At 45.7% G+C, this 19,482-nt stretch overlaps 4 protein-coding genes across 4 annotated transcripts; 2 read left to right on the top strand and 2 right to left on the bottom strand.

Annotated features, from left to right (window-relative positions):
- Positions 1-189: 189 nt before the first annotated feature.
- Positions 190-6,534, top strand: LOC4334470 (DDT domain-containing protein DDR4). The gene is made up of 12 exons (XM_015776773.3): positions 190-690; positions 810-920; positions 1,407-1,493; positions 1,578-1,615; positions 1,701-1,782; positions 2,387-2,493; positions 2,589-2,760; positions 4,186-4,278; positions 4,370-4,493; positions 5,027-5,069; positions 5,181-5,372; positions 5,461-6,534. The coding sequence occupies exons 1-12, from the start codon at positions 340-342 to the stop codon at positions 6,116-6,118; spliced, it is 2,058 nt and encodes a 685-aa protein (XP_015632259.1). The 5' UTR covers positions 190-339; the 3' UTR covers positions 6,119-6,534.
- A 596-nt stretch (positions 6,535-7,130) lies between these two features.
- Positions 7,131-11,125, top strand: LOC4334469 (DEAD-box ATP-dependent RNA helicase 27-like). Its single transcript, NM_001418843.1, is given in 12 exon segments — positions 7,131-7,582; positions 7,842-8,027; positions 8,298-8,483; positions 8,729-8,812; positions 8,933-8,974; positions 9,063-9,152; positions 9,229-9,528; positions 9,612-9,650; positions 9,740-9,844; positions 9,923-9,991; positions 10,076-10,201; positions 10,697-11,125. Coding segments are annotated over 12 exon segments (1,773 nt in total). The 5' UTR covers positions 7,131-7,219; the 3' UTR covers positions 10,880-11,125.
- Positions 10,850-13,004, bottom strand: LOC4334468 (AAA-ATPase At3g28580). The gene is made up of 2 exons (NM_001418842.1): positions 12,264-13,004; positions 10,850-12,006 (listed from the first exon to the last, which is right to left on the bottom strand). Exons 1-2 carry the CDS (start codon positions 12,914-12,916, stop codon positions 11,124-11,126), a joined length of 1,536 nt encoding a protein of 511 aa, NP_001405771.1. The 5' UTR covers positions 12,917-13,004; the 3' UTR covers positions 10,850-11,123.
- Positions 13,005-16,541: 3,537 nt separating this feature from the next.
- On the bottom strand, positions 16,542-18,365 carry LOC4334467 (AAA-ATPase At3g28580). Its single transcript, XM_015775639.3, has one exon. The coding sequence runs from the start codon at positions 18,272-18,274 to the stop codon at positions 16,712-16,714; it is 1,563 nt and encodes a 520-aa protein (XP_015631125.1). The 5' UTR covers positions 18,275-18,365; the 3' UTR covers positions 16,542-16,711.
- Positions 18,366-19,482: the final 1,117 nt, after the last annotated feature.

The following is a 19,482-nucleotide window of genomic DNA, read 5'->3' as shown; positions in this document are numbered from 1 at the left end:
ACAACCAGAACTGAACCTCCCGAAAACCCCGCAAACCGCACGCCACGAATTTACCATCCTACCCCTGTATCGCAGATGCGTCTCCGTTCCGTTTCGCAGTCTGTTTTGCCCCCACGCGAAATCTCCTTGTTGCCCTTTTCCCCCTTCTCTCTTCTCCCCTCTCCTCCTCCTCTCTCTCTCTCTCTCTCTACTCCTTTCCTCTCCTCTCTCCTTGCCCTCCTCGCCCCCAATGGTTGCCGCGGCCACGGCGCCACCTGCCCATTCCGCGGCGAGCCCTTGACCCACCCCTGATCTCGCGGCGGCGGCCGATCCGGCACCCGGCGACGTGTCCCGGCGGCGATGGCGGCCGCAACGGCGGCGATGGCGGCCGCAACGCCGCCGCGGGGGCGGCAGCAGCGACGGGGGGAGGAGGGGGAGGGGGAGGATGCGGTGGTGGAGCTGACACCGAGGAGGACGCGGCTCCCGCGGGCGTGCAACAGCCGGCCCAAGGTGCCTCCCCCTCCCCCGCCCCCGCCGCGGCAGGAGCGGGCGAGGCCGCCGGCGGGGGCGGCGGCGGGGGAGGAGGAGGAGACGACGCCGAAATGCCGCGTGGTGACGCCGCTGGTGGCGGAGCCCGAGGCGCCCGCGGAGCTGCCGCGGTGGAGGCTGCGCGGCATGTGGGAGCTCGCCTCCGTCATCAACTTCCTCCACGTGAGCGCCCTCTTGCTCCCCCTCCCCCCACTGGCTAGGATTCATGGGGTTTAAGGGTGTTTCGCTTGGGGTGTTCGGTATTTGGGCTTGACATGGCTGCTCTTTCTCCGGTGCCGCAGGTGTTCCGGCCATTGCTGAACATTACGGTGGAGTTCACGGCGGAGGAGCTGGAGGAGGCGATCCTATCGCCCAACAATACATTGGATGACGTTCATATGCCTCTGCTGAAGGTGATCGTGTAGTTTCTGAGTTCGTTTGATTAGGCCGCTGCGTCTTAGCCTCTTATGGAATGGGGTTTCTGAGAACAGAGTGTTTTTTGCCTGTTATAAATGCAAAAAAGATGTGCTTTTGTTGTTCACATGAGTATTGAAACTCACAACCAAGGAATTTTGGCTATTTGAATCCAAAGGTGCATGTAGTACAATGCTACTATGATAGTCAAACGTATTGTTATGATACATACTGCACATTTACTACAACATACTACTAACATCATGTTACTCTGGCAATTTGCTAAGGATATCTTTGTAAGAAAGTGTCCTTGATAGCTAGAGACGGATATAAGAACATCACTTTGTAGAATAATGCACAACATAATGCCGCAAAATCTGTTTGAGTCGCCCATCATGTATCTAGTATGAGTATCTACTAACTACACATTCTATAAACAGTTTTGGAGTTATCTTATTTTTTTCATACTTAATTGCATCTTGCAGTCGATTCCTCCAGTAACTCGAATGGCTATGGGACGTGGAACATGGATAACAGTGTTATGCAGGAAATTGAAGTACTGGTGGAATTGGGTATATGATTTTGTCCTTTCTAAGAACATTTTGTGTGGAACAGTACTGCATTCAGTTGTTTAGCTAATAAAGCTAGTACTGCAGGTTGCAGAAGGTGATCTTCCAATTGTTGCCTCACACGGGTGAGTTCCATACCCAAGCGATTCTTGATTGAATCGATGTTTAGTGTTGTATCTTGAATGACTTAAACCGATTTTCCTTGCTCAGTGCGGAAATTGAAATGTACAAGGCACTTGAGCCAGCAACACGATTAGTGATCCTTAAAGCAATATGTGATATACGTGTTGAGGTATGTGCCCTATGATTCCAGCTATCTTTTTGAAATGGTAGAATTGAATCTCATAGCTAATGTCCTATATCAATGTGTAGTAACTATCGAGACCTACTATCTTGCCCTAGCTGCTTGTCTTGTATTACGTGTTACATATAATTCCCTCACACCCAGCTTCTTAGTGGATTCTGCTAGGTATTCCATTCTACAAAGGATTAGTACATAAGCTATGCTGTATTTCCAGACACAAGCTCTTTTTGTAAAGTATTTTGGTCTTGATCTTTACACTCAAATATATTATGTTTACTGATGATGCTTTGTTATATGAAAGTTGAAAACAGTCTCGGTGCTAAAAAGAAAAGGTGAAGCCTAATCGATATTCCAAAAATGGCTGGCCGTGTTAGCAATTATAAAATTTTATAATTTATAGTGGATCCTTGTGTAAAAGGAATATTAATTGAGCATGGGGCAGGGGCAAACTCAACACTTATTCCTTAAGATTGGATTGAGCACAAACATAGCTGCAAGTCTTATTGTTATGTTTTCAAGGCACATGGTTTATTTATGTATTCTTGCAAGTTTGGTGACAAAATGTCTGATCTGTAAGCATCTAATTTTGCAGCAAGAGGATATTCGGAACTTCATAGATAGTTCTTTAAAGCGTGGTTATGAGCTTCCTGTGTTCCGTAAAGAACGTATTGGAGGAGATTCATATGGAATCTCATACTGGTGTGCAACAGCCAACTTTTGATATAATTATGCAATTAAATTTAAGAACATTTTTTTGTGGCCAGGAGCATCTCTAATCAATTGATGTGCTACAGGTATGACGAGGATCCCGTCCTTGGACATCGGTTATATCGTGAGATTAGGCAAGTGGAGTATGAGAAGGACCCAACCAAAAAAGCTAAAGGGAAGGGAATCTCAAATGCCCCAGTTGTATCCTATCAATGGGAGACTGTTGCATGCAACTTTATTGAATTTGAATTAGCAGCAGTAAGTTTTGAGTGAACCATTACCATATGTATTTCTTTATTATGCAATCTATGATTGAAGTTCTTGAATAGTTATAGTTCTTCTGTTCTCCATTGACTCACACATTATAAGGCACAGTGTTGATTAGGTCATACAAATGAGAATTTCTTTGGATATCCTTAGTTACCGTTGGTACATGGTATTACCATGCCATCTCTGTAAAATATATCCAGCAGACTGTAAAATATATCCAACCTCCATACCTCTGTACCATAACTAAACAGTACTCCCTCGGTTTCATATTATTAGTCGTTTGACTTTTTTCTTAGTCAAAGTTCTTTAGATTTGACCAAGTTTATAGAAAAAAAATAGCAACATTTACGACACAATTAATTTCTATTAAATTTAACATTGAATATATTTTAATACAATGTTTGTTTTGTATTGAAAATGTTACTTTATTTTGCTATAAACTTGGTCAAACTTAACTAAGAAAAAAGTCAAACGACTTATAATATGAAACGGAGGGAGTACTTAGTATTGTTGATTCCAACTTGGGTATATGTATAACATGTGTTTCATGCTTATGTAGCAATTGTGCTTACAATAAAATTGAATTCGTGGGTAGTAGCAGGTTGTTTAGTATAGCAAATGGCCTTGTTAGAATAGAACTTAGATTGCACTAACATTTAGTATTAACAATTTATTGGTGCATGTTCTGCAAGTTAGCAGAGGGAAAACTGTCATGTATTTATCACCACAAATGGCATATATGCTCCTACCAACCTACCAAACTTAAACAGGCAACTGCACGTGCATGGGTCCTTTTTAGAACCGATTACCTACAATTCACCACAGGATGCTATGTCATCTACAGTGATCTAACTTGAGATAGAGAATTTACCAAGGCGACAAATTTTACTCCCAATTGATGTTTTAGAACCCATGAAGTCAACTTTTTTCGAAAACAACTCGAGATATTTTTTACAACTTTTATGTTGTATATACAACAACTTAAGTCCTATATATATATTGTAAAAGTACTGTTGTATGCTTATGGTTTTGTTATTTTGAGGGCTGTGGTTGTTTGAAATTATAACCTTGAAGATCTTGAATAATGAGTGACACCACCCTAAAAGATTGGTGGATCGTATATTTGTCCATGCTTTAACATCTTGCTGTGGAGATTGATTTGGAGAAAAAAAGTTCTTCTCACACATGTAAAAATGGTTCCAAGATTTGCTATTCCATAGTGTGGCTGGCGGCTGCTGTATATTGCATTGGACTTTTGTTAGAAAAAGGCAGAGCCTATACAGATGGTAACACAACATTGTCATTGGATATAGTTTATAAGAACATTTACAAAACAATTGTGTATATTGTACCCTGACGATCGAATATATGGAAATTTAGTGATAGTAGTTCTTTTCTGCCTATCTTATGTAGGAAAAACTCTTTTCAAGTAGGAACAGGACTGAGGTCTCGCTTGGCAAGAAGTTGAAGAACAATTATCTTCCAGAGATGGAAAAGATTCACAAGGTATCTAACCGTAGGTCTCAGAGAGTTAAAATTGCTGGTCGTAGAATATAATAGAATGTTATTTTATCTCAATGTTTTGCTCCTCTTGTAGAAGAAGGAGAGGCTGCTCAAAAAGCAACAAAGAGAAGCACTCCTCCTTGACAACCGCTTGACAGTGAATGGGTTCACCTCTGTCCGCTCTCGTCGTGAAAGAAAGCGTGTCACCTATACTTTTGGTAAGCTTGAACCTGACGCGTTTGAGGGAAAAACTGACATAGGAAGAATATTGGACCATATCTGCTCCGTGCCATGGTTCTTCTGTCTGGAAAGACAGTACTATACTTCTTTTACCTGTTTCATTGAAATAATTGCCCTTAATAGTTCCTTCTGGTTCAGTGGCATTACCCAATGATGTTTTTGGCCAGTTCTTAGTCTTACATCTTCACGTAGTTGTTCCTTCATTTTAGACGTTCAATCAACTTTTGAATTCTACTGTAATGTCAGTTAACATGTAATATAATTTACTAAGCTTCTATCGGTTTTCATTGAGGAAGCTATATATACCCTGATTACCTCGTAATTTGATAAATGCCAGCAAATTACTCTCCGTAACCTGTTAATATGTTCTCAAGTTTGCTACATGTAATTTTTATTTAAGTTGCATAGTCTGGTCATTTTATGCACTGAATGGTCTCAATTGGAGCAAAATCATATCATATACATAAGTTACCAATTCTCTTAACTCTGAACATGTTTACTTATCATGCAGATGATTATGAGCGTTCAATAAATGAAGCCATAAAACCAACAAAGTAGGTGGATTATCTCTGCTTGATAGTTTTCATTTAATAATTTACAAGTTTGGAAACATGATGCTTGTCTGTACTATGTCATGATGCAAATGTCTGAATTATCATTGACAGGAAAAGTGAGAACTCTTCTGAGTTCATTACTACTTCTAACAGAAGAGTACACCCAAAACGAGAGACAGCGACCAATGGTAGGTTAGCTGGTCCTTCGCCATTATGCAATGGATTCTATGGAGAATATCCACTAAGGTCACATGGCTACCAAGGAAGTGAGTGGGAGAAAAAACCTGAGACTCTCGATCGCAGGTAACTTCCTAAATGCTTGTTATTTAGTTGGTTCCCTGCTGATGCTTACCATTGACCTATAGACATATTTATCCCATTATATCTACAGGCAAAGAAAAAGATCTCGAAGGTACACGCAAGATTTTGTTGAGGCTATCTCGGACGTCGACCCAAACTTCGACAGTGATGATGATATCATTGGTGAAGCAGTCTATGATGAGGAATATCTTAGAAGTCGAAAGCAATATAAGGCCAGACTTTTAGAACTCGATAAAGAGTTCCAATTGGAACAAGTTGCCGATGATGGTAATGATGAAGTGGAATATCCTTCGAGTACCAGTGAAGATGAAAAGGAGCCCCAACGGTACAAAAGATTGGCTACTTGCAATCCTCGAGGGACCAACTTGAGAACTATCGATGGATTCCAAACATGCATCACACGAAGTAAGCGTTCCACCCGCCCACACATGAAGTATCATCAGTATGATCTTTCTGGCACAGATACAGAATTGGGAAAGCCAGGTAAAATAAAGGTACCAGATCCAGATGCTGGTTCTGATGCACTAAATGACATGGAGCTCTCGACAACTAGTCAAGACCAGGAGGAAGAAGGTGCTGAAGTAAATAAAGAGCGGCCACCCCTGCTTTCTCCTAGCAGGAATAATGGAAGCGATGGGAGAAGATTTCTTGACTTAAACGAGGTTGCGCCTGTAGGCGGTTTTGATGAAACACAGAGTCGCAACGGCGAAAGGCGACCACCTGGATAACAACTGAGGATCATGCCCTTGGGTTTAGATACTGAGTAACATTGTTGATCCATCAGAGGCCAATGAGCACCCATGAGAGAGCGATACAACATCATTCATGCGTCAACCTGATTGGAGGTGCTTTTGTCAACTTGGAAGAACCAAGTGAAGAAACGATATGGTCCATCATAAGTGCAGCTGTAGAATTACCATTAGCTGATCCAGTCTGATGATTGTAGACCATGGTGAGATGTGTGCACTGATGTCTGGCACGCGTCAACTGATAGCGTATTAGCGTATGCGTGTTAGATTGCCATTTTTCTTCTTCTTTTTGAGTCATTGTCACATTGTTGTTTCACCCCGGCTACATATGCTTGCGAAATCGCGAGGCCTAAATGAGTAACATTGTTGGTGTGGCTTGGCCGCTTCAGGATGCATTCTCTGCATGTTGTCATCAGTCTCAAACTGTGATTCTTGCCCTCCCGTATTTCCAATTTTCCATGGCTTGTGTAGTTGTGTTGTGTATGTAATTGTAGCTTGGAACTTCGGCAAACGAAAGCTATTCTTTTCTTCCCCCCATCTGTGCTTATTTGAACCATTCTCCGTACAAGTTCTGAAGTTCATCATGGAACTAATTCAAACCAAAATTTGATTTATCATGTTACTATCTTTTACTATCTCCGTTTCAAGTTTCAAGTTATATAAGACTTTCTAGCATTGCCTATATTTATATAGATGTTAATGAATCTAGGCACACATATATGTTTAGATTCATTAACACATATATAAATATAGACAATGCTAGAAAGTCTTATAATTATAATATGAAAAAGTATTATACTTACAATTTACACCTGTTTCAAGATAAGAAACACCGTGAATCAAAAAGGAAAATTTCAAAAGCAAATGGCAACAAGAGCAGTTGGGCCGTAGTTGGGCTGGGCCAACTGGCCCAGATTGACAAGCACGATAATGTGGGGGTGGGTCCGTGTCGCGCGGCTACAAGAGTAACAAGACCACGTCCGTCTCCACCGGCGTCGCGGAGGGATCCTAAACCCTAACCCCCACCCCCCCCCCCCCCCCCCCTCACTTCTTCCCGCCGCCGCCGCCGCCGCCGCAGCCATGGCTCCAGCACCAGCAACCACGAGCTCCAGCAAGCGCTCGAAGAAGCGGAAGCAGCCCGTCGCTCCCCCGCCGGAGTCGGATTCCGAGTCGGAGGAGTTGTCCTACGACACCGCCGCGGCTGACGAGGAGGAGGGGGAAGAGGAGGCGCCGAACCAGATGGAGGAGCTGGAAGAGGAGCAGGAGGAAGAGAAAAAGGAGAAGAAGCAGAAGAAGGAGATGAGCAAGGAGAAGAAGAGGAAGAAGGAGAAGGGGAATGAGGGGGGATCGGGGATTCTGACCAACATGCTCTTCTCCGAGCTCGGCGTCTCCGAGCCTACTGCCAGAGCCATCAGGGAGATGAACTACACCTACCTCACCCAGGTTCGCCTTGCCTCCGTTTGAACCTATAAATTGCTAACTACCTCATTCGCTGCACGATTCCTTAGTTGCGTTGAAAATTGATAGCTGTTTATACTATGCCTAGTGTTCTCAATTGGATAGATATAATGTAGTTTGATGCGGTGCTCAATTGGAAATCTATAATGTAGTTTGAAGCGCGTGCTTAATTGGATGCCTATAGTGAGTTGGGTTTGGTAGAGATATGCTCACATGAAATTGTTCTTGTTTCTTGTGCTTGCAGATTCAAGCTAGGTCCATACCACACCTGTTGAATGGAAAGGATGTGATGGGCGCGGCCAAGACTGGTTCAGGGAAGACTCTTGCCTTCCTCATACCAGCAATCGAGATGCTCCACCACGCACATTTCATGCCGAGGAATGGGACTGGAGTTGTTGTGGTTTGCCCAACAAGAGAGCTTGCCATCCAGGTATGGTTTTGCATTTTTGGTTTACCAAACGAAATCATGGTACAACTAATAGAATCAATCATGCTACAGCCTGTTTGAGGAAACTATGTAATCAGTCATGCTGGAAGTTGATTTTTGCAATACTAAGTACTTGAATTTGTTAAACATGGGAAATATAGTTTCTGTAGTCCGTTCTAGGCTTGTGAGCAAAATATATGCCTTGCTTATTGCATTTATGGATTTTTTTTTGAGGTTCTTATTCATGTATTGCCATTGATATATTTTTTTCAGACACACAATGTTGCCAAGGAATTGATGAAGTATCACTCACAAACTCTTGGATATATTATTGGCGGTAATGGCCGGAGAGGTGAAGCAGATCAGCTTGCAAAGGGAGTCAATTTATTAGTTGCTACACCAGGCAGGCTTTTGGACCATCTGCAGAATACCAAGGGATTCATATATAGACGGCTAAAGGTAAAAGAAACCCATATTTAATTCTATCAGTTGAAAGGGTGCATATGATTTCTCTGGAAACAGTGTAGGTATTTAGACCATCCATGAACTAACTGAAGAGAAAGCACAAAATTCATAGTTCTACTGCACTATAAACCTGATCACATAACCAGTCTTTGTTCTCATGTCTACACTATACTGCTCATTCTGTGCTTTTGGGTCAACCTTTTTCTTTCAGGACTAAAAGAATCACTTTTTTTTTGTAGTGCCTTATAATCGATGAAGCTGATCGTCTATTGGAGCAGAACTTTGAAGAAGATATGAAACAGATATTTAAACGCCTTCCTCTGGTATATTTCATCTGGCCGTCTGACATTTATCATTTTACATATGCAGACCATAACTTGTAACTCTTTGCTTACATAATGTCTCATTTCTTTTTTTGGTAAATCGCTACTTATGCTATGCAGAATAGACAGACAGTTCTTTTTTCTGCTACACAGACAGAGCAGGTTAGTGAATTTATTATTCAGTTTGTTGAAACTTTTCATTCATTTTTTCTCTGGGTGATGTACTGATTCATTGATGAATTCCACACAGGTTAAAGAATTTGCCAAGTTGTCATTTGAGAAAAACGAAGAAAGTACCTCAAAACCTGTTTATGTTGGTGTTGATGATGCTGAAACTAATGTAAGGAAATTGTCAGCCAAGTTGTTTTTTCTCTTTTCATAATGTTTGTAGGATAATAACCATAATGCTCCTACAGGCTACTGTTGAGGGCTTACAGCAGGGATATTGTGTCATTGATAGCGCAAGAAGGTTTTTGGTTCTTTATGCTTTCCTAAAAAAGAAACAGAATAAAAAGGTCATGGTGTTCTTCTCATCATGTAATTCAGTCAAGTTCCATGCAGAACTTCTGAATTTTCTCCAGATAGAATGTTCTGATATCCATGGAAAACAAAAGCAGCAGAAGCGTACCACAACATTCTTTAACTTCTGCAAAGCAGAAAAGGGTATCTTACTATGCACTAATGTGGCAGCACGTGGACTTGATATTCCTGATGTGGTGAGTTTTTAATGGTGATTTTTTAAAAATCTCTTATATGGAGTCCCCCTTTTCTGATATAAGGATGTTTGGCAATGTTTTAGGATTTCATTGTGCAATATGATCCTCCAGATGAACCAAAGGTGGGTTATTCTGAATGTGCCAAGTTAGTTTTCTGTTATTTTCACTTATTTGCTCATTTCAATGTACTGAGTAATCTGTTTACTTTCAGGATTATATTCACAGAGTTGGACGTACTGCACGTGGTGAAAAAGGCAAAGGAGAAGCACTGTTGTTTTTACTGCCACAAGAACTGAAGTTTCTTATCTACCTGAAGGTAGTACTTTACAAAGTAATATGTTTTCTATTTTCTGAAGTTAAGAGAAATTATAACATATTATATTGGTGCCTGCAGGCTGCTAAGATTTCGCTGACAGAATTAGTGTTCAATGAAAACAAAGTGCCAAATTTGCAATCGCACCTTGTAAGTGTTTTTTCACAGTTAGTGAGTTGTTTTAACACTGTTTGTCAAATGTGTCTAGTAGTAATAACTCAAGTTGTTGGACAGGAGAATATCGTTGGCGAGAATTATTTCCTGAATCAGTCAGCTAAAGAGGCATACAGATCCTACATCTTGGCATACGACTCACACTCCATGAAAGACATTTTTGATGTTCATAATCTCAATCTGAAGGTACACTGCTTATTGAATTTCTTTCTGAAGGATTTTTGGTTCCCCTGTGCATGACCAATTGTTACCCATTATATGCTTTGTTGTATTGGACATTCAATTCACAACAAATGCTCTTCATTTTGGCATGTTCCAAATCTTTTAAGTGTCAAGTGGAGTGTCTGTTGTTTTTTCTTCAATTTTAGTAGTATTTAGCTCTCTTGAGAGAAAATGGTATGTGCTAGGTAAGTGATGATAATTTATCATCTTTAACTTTTATATAAAGTATGTGCTAGGTAAGTGATGGTAATTTATCATCTTTAACTTTTATATAAACTAACTGAATTTCTTCTGCACTTTTTTACTGAGCTAGATTAAAGTTTATTTTTCTAGTATATAATTTGTTTTATGTGCTTATGGTAGTGAATCTTTGTTGTATTTTTATCTTTCTGTTTTACAAACCCACCATTAATAAATCTTGATTCAGACAGATGGGTCTAAATCCTTTCTATCTGGCAGGATGTGGCAGCGTCTTTCTGTTTTAAGAACCCACCAAAGGTAAACATCGATTTGGAGAGCTCTGCATCCAAACATCGGAGGAAGATGAGGAAAGTGGACGGTGGAAGGAGGCATGGCATCAGCGCTGCAAATCCCTACGGAAGAAAAGGCGGTGATGACAAAAGGCAGTTTGCAAGATTCTAGAGATGTTCAATACATGGAGTCTCAAAAGACCCTTGGCCCTATGAAATTTTGATAGATAACTTATATTATCGCATCATGCTATAACACAATTATTCTGTCCAATGTATCCACTTAGTCTAGCACTCGAGATTGTTGAGAAATGAGAATGAAATCGTGTGCCAAATTCATTGCTGGTATCCTGAATCCTGATGTTTGCAATTGACAGCGTTCTACAAAATGTATAAAGACGGGTGGGCTATTTATGTCAGACTACCACTCCATTGTCTTCATCTTGTCGTTCAGCTGCATCCTTCTTGGCCTTGGCCTCCTGCAACGCGTTCACCAGCCTCGCGAGGCAGGCGCCGGCGTCGTCCCGGGGGTTCTTGGCCGTGAGGTGCTCGCCGACGTCGGCCGGCACCAGGTCCACCTCCGGCAGCAGCCTCTCGACGGCGGCGAACATCTCGTGGTCGTCGACGTCGAGGTGGATCTTGGCCATGGACTTGAACGTCTCGAAGTCGCAGTAGGACATCTCGATCTTCTTGTCCATCCTCCCCGTCCTGATCAGCGCCGGGTCCAGGTCCTCGACGTGGTTCGTCGTCAGCACGATCAGCCGCTCCTCCCCGAACGCCGACCACAGCCCGTCGATGAAGTTTAGCAGCCCGGACAGCGTCACCTTGCTGTCGCCGCCGACGCCGCCGCCGCCGCCGCCGCGATCGATCACTTTCTTGGTGGTCGTCTTGGCGTCGTCGTCGTCGTCTTCCCCGTCGCCGGTGGCCTTGCGCCGGCCGGTGAGGTTGCTGGAGCAGTCGACGTCCTCGATGACGATGATGGACTTGCTGGTGGTCTGGATGAGCAGCTTGCGGAGGTCGGTGTTGGTGTGCACCGACGTGAGCTCCATGTCGTAGACGTCGTAGCCGAGGTAGTTGGCCATGGCGGCCACCATCGTCGACTTCCCCGTCCCCGGCGGCCCGTGCAGCAGGTAACCCCGCTTCCACGCCTTCCCGACTCGCCGGTGCTGCTCCTTGCCGTTCTTGAACATGTCGAGGTCGTCGATTATCTCCCTCTTCTTCTCCGGATCCATCGCCAGCGTCTCGAACGTCTTGGGGTGCTTGAACACCACCTCCGTCCACAACGAACACATGTAACTCCTAAAATGAGAACGAACACATGTCACCTCCGTCTTGGCGTGACTAAGTGCGGTAATTAATCAAGAATTAGGTCTTCATTCACTGAATTTGAAGTTTGTATGCTAAATTATGATGGTACAAAAGTTTTATATTTCATCCAAAATAAATAAATAATGATTCAGTCGAATGTTATCAACGTTTTATGGATTTGTAGAGTTAGAAATATCTTAGTTGGTGCGTGTGTTAATTAGTGTGAGCGATTAAGCTAATTGGTTTACCCGTCGTCGCCCCAACGAGAGCTGGGGATGTTGGTGTAGAGCTTGCGCTGGCGGCTCATGGCCATGAAGGCGCGGCCCTGGTCGCGGACATGGGGGAGGTAGGCGGAGCGGACGAGGTCGCGGTGGCACTCGTGGAAGACGAGGCGGTAGGAGCGGCGCTGCGACGCGCGCCCGCCGCCGCCGCGCCGCCCCTTGTCGTCGTCCTGCTCGCAGTGCGCCGACCACCACAGCGTCGCGCCGCGGAAGTGGTCCTCCACCTCCTCGCCGTCCGCCATGCTGAGCACCAGCCCCTTGCTGCTACTGCTGCCAGCGCCACCACCACCCCCTTCGCCTGCGCCGCCGCCGCCGCCGCCGCCGCGCGCGTCCTCGGCGTTGAGGTGGCGCACGTCGTCGCGCGTGCCGACGGCGCCGTCGAGGTACGCCTTGGTCTCGGCGAACACGTCGCTGCGCGTCATCCGGCCGGCGTCGTACTCGTGGATGGTGATCGACAGGTAGGGGTCGATGAGCGCCGCCAGCCGCCGCGCCCGCCGGTTCAGCTGCCGCGCCACGAACGTCTGCATCAGCTGGAAATTCTGCAGGTTTCGCAGCAGCATTGTCAGTATCAGCAGCACCAGCCCCGAATTCACCGGCCCAAACCACGCCGCCAAATCCATCGCCGATCGATCTATCGATCTCTTCACTACAATTCTACAGCTTCAACAAACAAATTCCTTCTGATTTGATGAACCGAATTTTATGTTCTTGCATTGCTAGCATCGTAGCAACAGAGCAATATTTATAGAGTGCAAAAATATCAGTGATATCGATCACTCACAAAGTAGTGAGGTACACGCGTAAAGTTGCTGAATTGGAGACCAAATTGTGAGCACTTTGGTGCATAATGGGTTCACGTGCATTTCAGATTTTCAGACTTTCAGAGGGCAAAAACTCTACCAAAAACTCATAAAAGCATCGTTTTTGTTAGTGCCAAACTTTCGCATTTATGTTCGTCAAGCTTTTTGGCAGTGCACCATCGATCTTACCTTTCCAGAGGTAAGAGACAGGGAAAATCGTAACCGTTGATCGCACTGATGCGATCGGATCATGTCGTGTTCGTAGGAAAAAGATGTGTGCGCACAAAAGCGTTCTTGTCATCACTGACGAAATTGGAGACTGAAACATCATCTGATTAGCTGTCCGTTGTCGTTTTTATATCTGAGCTGTAAGGCCATCATCTTTCGTAGAAAACTTAAAGCAATTCTCGACGGCTCGAGTGTATTTAATCGAGTGGTGGCGCCATGGCGGCCAAGCTCCTGAACTGAAGAGGAGTGGATCGCTTTCTGAAGGAGAAAGGGACACTTTGCTGACAGCGACCAATTGATGGTGGAAAGAAGAAAAGGCCGGGAGATCCAGTCATCCATGGGCCATAGCTAGATATATAGCATTGCACTAATTGATATAACTAGTTAATTTCTTTTTGTTTATTTTTTTTGACACACCAAAAGTATCCTTAGATATTTAGTACTCCCTCCGTACTCGTAAAGGAAGTCGTTTAAGACAGCGACACGGTCTCCAAAACACAACTTTGACTTCTTATTTCTATAAAAATATTTATTGAAATGTGATATATGTATATTTTTATGAAAGTATTTTTCAAGACAAATCTATTCATATAATTTTTACATTTTTAAACTCAACAACTCGAGAGTTATTCATGATTTATATTCCCAAGGTTTAACTTAAACATTGTCCTAAACGACTTTATTTACGAGTACGGAGGGAGTACTAAAGAACACACCTAAGGACACTTGTATATTTGATATCGACGTTAAAAGCTTTTGCACATTTGCAAAAAAGTTACACCATAAGTACCTTTAAATATTGAGAAATTTTACAGTCCTCGAGACCAAAATTGGTACATCACTCTTAGAGGAGTATTTGATATCGACATGCTTTGCATGTTTGTGAAAAAAAAAACTTTGTTGCTTTGTTTTGTCTTTCCTTGTAGCATAGATTGTATTTTTTTAATAAAGTAAAATGCACCATCGGTCCTTAAACTTGTCAGGAGGTTTCACTTAGGTCCACGAACTTGCAAAGTACACTTCGAGGTTCCTAAACTTGGTTTATTGTATCATCCCAGTCCAAAACCGCGTTTGACCGTGGTCTTGCCTACGTGGCACGCCACGTGGACGATGACATGAAATTTTTTCTCCCTTGTTTTTTGGACCCGTCGACCGTCTCCACGTGCCCCAGCCTAGCCCCCCCACCCCCGCCACCTCCACCGCCGCCACCGCCAACGACGACGACGAAGCCCGAGAGCCTACCTGTGGAGATGGACTCTGAGCCTGATCTCAAGACGCCGCCTCCGCCTCCACATCTCGCCCTACCACAGCCGCAAGTGGACGGTGCAGTGAGGCCGTGGAACCTGCGACAGCGGACGCGACGGCGCCCAGCCGCCTCCATGTCATGGGTGGCAGCGGTGCCCATGCCGTCCTTGTCCCGACGCCGGAAGCGCGCGCCGTTCTTGGTGGAGCTCACCCCGGAGGAGATCGAGTAGGACATATATGCGCTGCTGTCCCCCTCCCTCCCGTCAGCGCCACTGTCCTCCCTCCCGTCGCGTGCGCGCCTCCAGCACGACGGCTCGGCAAGTGGAGCGGAGGCTGATGGAGAAGGAGATGAAGGCGTGGCTGTGGAGCTCGCGGTGCAGCGGCCGCCAGAGAGGAAAAAAAGGAAGAAGGGAGGAAAAAAAAGGAGAAGGGAGAAAAAAAATAAAAAATTCTATGTCATCGTCCACGTGGCGTGCCACGTAGACAAGACCACGATCAAACGAGACTTTGGACCGGGATGATACAATAAACAAGTTTAGGGATCTCGACGTGCGTTTTACAAGTTCGTGTACCTAAGTAAAATCTCAAGATAAGTTTTAAGGACTGATGGCGTATTTTACTCTCTATTGCCGACTACTCCTACTTTATATACTTCTGGAGATATTTGTGAAAGTTTTTTAGGTGTCTTTGGGCATTGGGGTGTGCAAAGGCACCACCTATCGTCGTCATCTGGCTAAGATCAATCGTCGAAGTCTTTGACCGGAAATGCTACGTAGGTATGCGCATTAACAAGACACTTACCAGACATACCTACGAACTTGATTAGCTTAATTATACCATGTGGTTGTGTCATGCACCAATGTTCCTTTTGTTTTTTCATCGCCCTTTTAGTGTCACCACTGTGTTGGTTAATAACTTAATATACACGCACATGATATGATCTGATTGAAGCATTAATTTATAGCCATTTTCAATATAGAGCTTCATACTGGTAGATCATGAACAGGTGATGTTTTGGACGTTGACCTGAATTCTCCAAATTCCGAAATACAATGTAAGCTAATTAATCGAATCATGTCGCGCAGTATCGCTCTAAATTATTTTTTTTTGAGGGAAACTAAGGCGGGACTCGTCGACACCAGCCTGAACTTTTATTGAATTAAAGAAACATATAGGGGGAAGAGTTACAATGAGGGATAAGAGAGAACTAAATTAAGAACTAATTACAGGTTTGAGACCCAATTACGAAGCTGCTTCATAAGTCAATGTCGCTAGCACAGCGCCGGAGAACTGACGGAGTGGAGTCGTCTAAGGAATTGAAGACCTTATTGTTGCGCCGTTTTCAAATATTCCATATTGCAGCTAGTAGGATGGTACATGCGCCAGATTCGTGGAGGGACGGCGTGCTTGGGTGGGGGGATGTCCCAGACATCTTCCAGACGTGGTAGGGAGGCGATCTGTTGTCCGTCAAGGCCAAAGGCGTGCCAGACAGCTGCTACACCGGAGCAACGTAGGAAGAGGTGCTCCACATCTTCATCGAGGGGGCAGAAAGGGCAGCATGCGGATGTTGCTAATCCGCGTCGAGCTCGCCTTTCATTGGTGAAGATGCGCCCCTTATGTGCAGTTCAAAGGAAATTTTGCATTTGACTTAAGCGTGGTTGTCCCAGATTGGCCCGGCAAAATGATCATTTGTGAGCTCCGAGTAGCTTAAGTCGTAAGTTGTTCTTGTTGTGAGGGGGTGGTCCGAGGACGAGATGCGCCGGTCGTTCGTCGCAGAGTCTAGCACATGGTGGCAAACCACCGGTTGGACGGTGGCTAGCTCGAGCGTGGCCGCCGCCGACAGCCTGGGCCGGAGGTGGAGGAGCAAATCAGGAGCAGCGAGGGCGTCTGCAACAGAGATGTACACGCTCTAAATTGTTGTCGGCGTTCTTCACTTGAGAGAATTTAACATTCAAATTAAGCAGATTGTCAGTTCACTAAGAAAATCGAGTCAAATTATTTAGCACAACATGTGGTCAAATTATTCCACAATGAAAATAATTTTCTTAAAAAAACTTAGTCTATTACTGTGATCATAAGCTACGTGGACTAGAAAAAACGAGAAGCTAGCAACCACTCCAGCAAGGCGCCAATGGCGGCTAGCTACTTATCCTTCCCGACCACTTCTACATCGTCATCTTCTTCGTCTTCGTCTTCGTCTTTGTCTTCGCCATGAGCATTTTTTCCTTTTGATTTATTCTCCTTGGCCTTCTCGAGCTCCTTCACTAATGCTGCGAGGCACGTGTCGGCATTGTCGTCCAAGCTCTTGGGCGTCAGGTTCTCGGCGACGTCCGCCGGCGTCATGTCCACCTCCGACAGGAGCTCGTCGACGGCGGCGAACAGGCGGTGGGAGTCGACGTCGAGGTATGTCTTGGCCAAGAACTTGAAGGCCTCGAAGCAGCAGTAGGACATCTCGATGTGCTTGTCCATCCGGCCTCGCCGGATCAGCGCCGGGTCCAGCTTCTTGACGTGGTTGGTGGTGAACACGATGAGCCGCTCGCCGCCGCACGCCGACCAGAGGCCGTCGATGAAGTTGAGGAGGCCGGAGAGGGTGACCTTGCTGCTTGCGTCCTTCTTCATGTCCGGCTTGGGCGGCGCGCCGCCGTCCTTGCTGCCGCCGTCGTCGTCGTCGGCCGCCTCCTTCTTCTTCTTGCGCGCGCCGGTGAGGTCGAGCGAGCAGTCGATGTCCTCGATGACGATGATGGACTTGCTCGTCGTCTCGATGAAGAGCTTGCGGAGGTCGGTGTTGGAGTGGACGGAGGTGAGCTCGATGTCGTAGATGTCGTAGTCGAGGTAGTTGGCCATGGCGGCGATCATGGCGGATTTGCCGGTGCCCGGCGGGCCGTGCAGGAGGTAGCCGCGCTTCCACGCCTTCCCGACGCGGGCGTAGTAGTCCTTGCCGTTCTTGAACATGTCGAGGTCGTCCATGATCTCCTTCTTCTTGGCCGGGTCCATGGCGAGCGTGTCGAACGTCTTGGGGTGCTCGAACACGACGTGGCTCCACGCCGACCGGACGAGGCCGTCGACGTCGCTCCAGTTGTGCGTGGAGATGTTGGTGAAGAGCTTCCGCTGCCGGTTCTGCACCATGACGGCGCGGCCCTGGCGGCGGATGCTCGGGAGGTAGGTGTTGATGACGAGCTCGCGGTGGCGGTCGAGGAAGAAGAGGCGGTAGTACCGGCGATTCTCCTGCGCGCGGCCGCCGCCGCCCCAGCCGTAGTACCCGCCTCCATCGGTGCGCGGCGGCGGCGTGGAGTACGCGCACCACCAGACGGTGACGTCGGTGCTGTCGTCGGCGGCGACGACGTCGGAGACCTCCTCGCCGTCGACCATGCTGAGGACGAGCTTGTCGGCGTCCTTGGCGCCCTCGGCGCGGAGGTGGCGCACGTCGCGCGCCGACGACGCGCTGAGGTAGGCCTTGACCTCCTCGTACGCCGCGCTCCGCTTCATCCTGCCGCCCTCGTACTCGTGGATGGTGACCGACAGGTACGGGTCGACGAGCGCCGCCAGCCGCCGCGCGTGCCGGTTCATGTGCCGCCCCACCAGCGTCTGCAGCTGCAGCCGCTGCAGATTCTGCCACACCACCGTCCACAGCACCGCGATCAGGCTCAGCACCACGCCGGAGTTCAGCCCGTTCAACAACGACGACGACGACGACGTCGCCTCCATTTGTCTCAAAACCAAATTAATTTCCCAATTCACGAACACGCAGAAGGATTGATCAGAGATGTGATATGGGTGGATATGGATATGGAAAGATGTGGAGGCTTTGGCACTTGGCGCGCCGTGGATTTATAGGGGCGCGGCGGCGGGCGGAATGTGCTTGGAAAGGGGGTAAGGAATGGTGGTGGTGTGGTGGTCGAGTCGTCGTTGTCGTCGCATCTCTCGCATGTGCAGCTGCTGCTCAAGCCGACATGAACGTTTTTGTTCTCTTGTGATGTGGTGGTAGTGGACTGGATAGACTAGTACTCCACTGTTGTTTACTTTTGGGCGAAGGATCAAATGCTAGGCGTTTCTTAATCTCGCGCTCTGCTTGAATTGGTGACGTTGTGGGGTGTGTCGTAATGCCGACGACGACGAGGTATGGGGCGGGTTTTCTTTTTCTGTTTTTTTTCCAGCTTTTGAAATGCATACGGTTTTTCTTTCTTGGCCGCGAAGGGTAGACTGACGAGCAGGCTGCACGACGACGACGTTTTTGGGCGTTTCTACCTGGAATATGGCGCGGTGGGCGGTGGCGTTCAACGAGACGTGTTTTGGACTTTTGGTAGTAGCTCTTACTACTACTACTTTAAAAGCAGCAAGGGATGGGCAGTAATCCCTTCCGCACGGTAAATCGGTAAATCGAGTGGTCCATTAGTATGTGATTAATTAAGTATTAGCTAATTTTTTTTAAAAAAAGATCAATATGATTATTTTAGTAACTTCTGTATAATTTTTTTTCAAAAAATATACTATTTAATGGTTTGAAAAACATGAGCGCAGAAAAAGAGAGAAATAGGTTCCGAACGCGCAGACACACCATTTGAAAGGTGAGAAAGTTTACCTATATAGATATATAGGATTTTGTTATATGGAGGCAGCATTTGATTAATTGTAGGGGTAATTAGCCCTTTGCTCACGTTTTTTTTTTCTCAAAACTACTATTATTGAATTAAGTTGATTACTGAAACTTTGCCATTGAAAGTTTGTGCTTATCTATATATGTCTTGGATGGATATATGTGGTAGTGTGGTGACAATATATGTGTGTGTAACAGGAGACGTCGTGCGTCGTTGATTAGGCCATTAGGGGCGTAATCCTCTGTTTTAAGCTTGGGAATTAGTTTGTTAATTAGGAGCCCACTACCTACCAAACCAGCTATTTCCCACTAAAATCTA

This window comes from Oryza sativa, chromosome 3 (assembly GCF_034140825.1).
Source record: "Oryza sativa Japonica Group chromosome 3, ASM3414082v1".
Lineage (NCBI taxonomy): Eukaryota > Viridiplantae > Streptophyta > Magnoliopsida > Poales > Poaceae > Oryza > Oryza sativa.
This window is presented reverse-complemented; position numbering and strand designations above follow the sequence as displayed.

Excerpts from the sequence above, each read along its gene's own strand:
- LOC4334468 (NM_001418842.1), bottom strand. The coding sequence starts at position 12,916 with ATGGATTTGGCGGCGTGGTTTGGGCCGGTGAATTCGGGGCTGGTGCTG. Across the intron at positions 12,007-12,263 it reads TCTCGTTGGGGCGACGACGG|GAGTTACATGTGTTCGTTGT; the intron begins GTAAACCAATTA and ends TTCTCATTTTAG.
- LOC4334467 (XM_015775639.3), bottom strand. The coding sequence starts at position 18,274 with ATGGAGGCGACGTCGTCGTCGTCGTCGTTGTTGAACGGGCTGAACTCC.
- LOC4334470 (XM_015776773.3), top strand. The coding sequence starts at position 340 with ATGGCGGCCGCAACGGCGGCGATGGCGGCCGCAACGCCGCCGCGGGGG. Across the intron at positions 1,494-1,577 it reads TGAAGTACTGGTGGAATTGG|GTTGCAGAAGGTGATCTTCC; the intron begins GTATATGATTTT and ends CTAGTACTGCAG. Across the intron at positions 1,616-1,700 it reads CCAATTGTTGCCTCACACGG|TGCGGAAATTGAAATGTACA; the intron begins GTGAGTTCCATA and ends TTCCTTGCTCAG.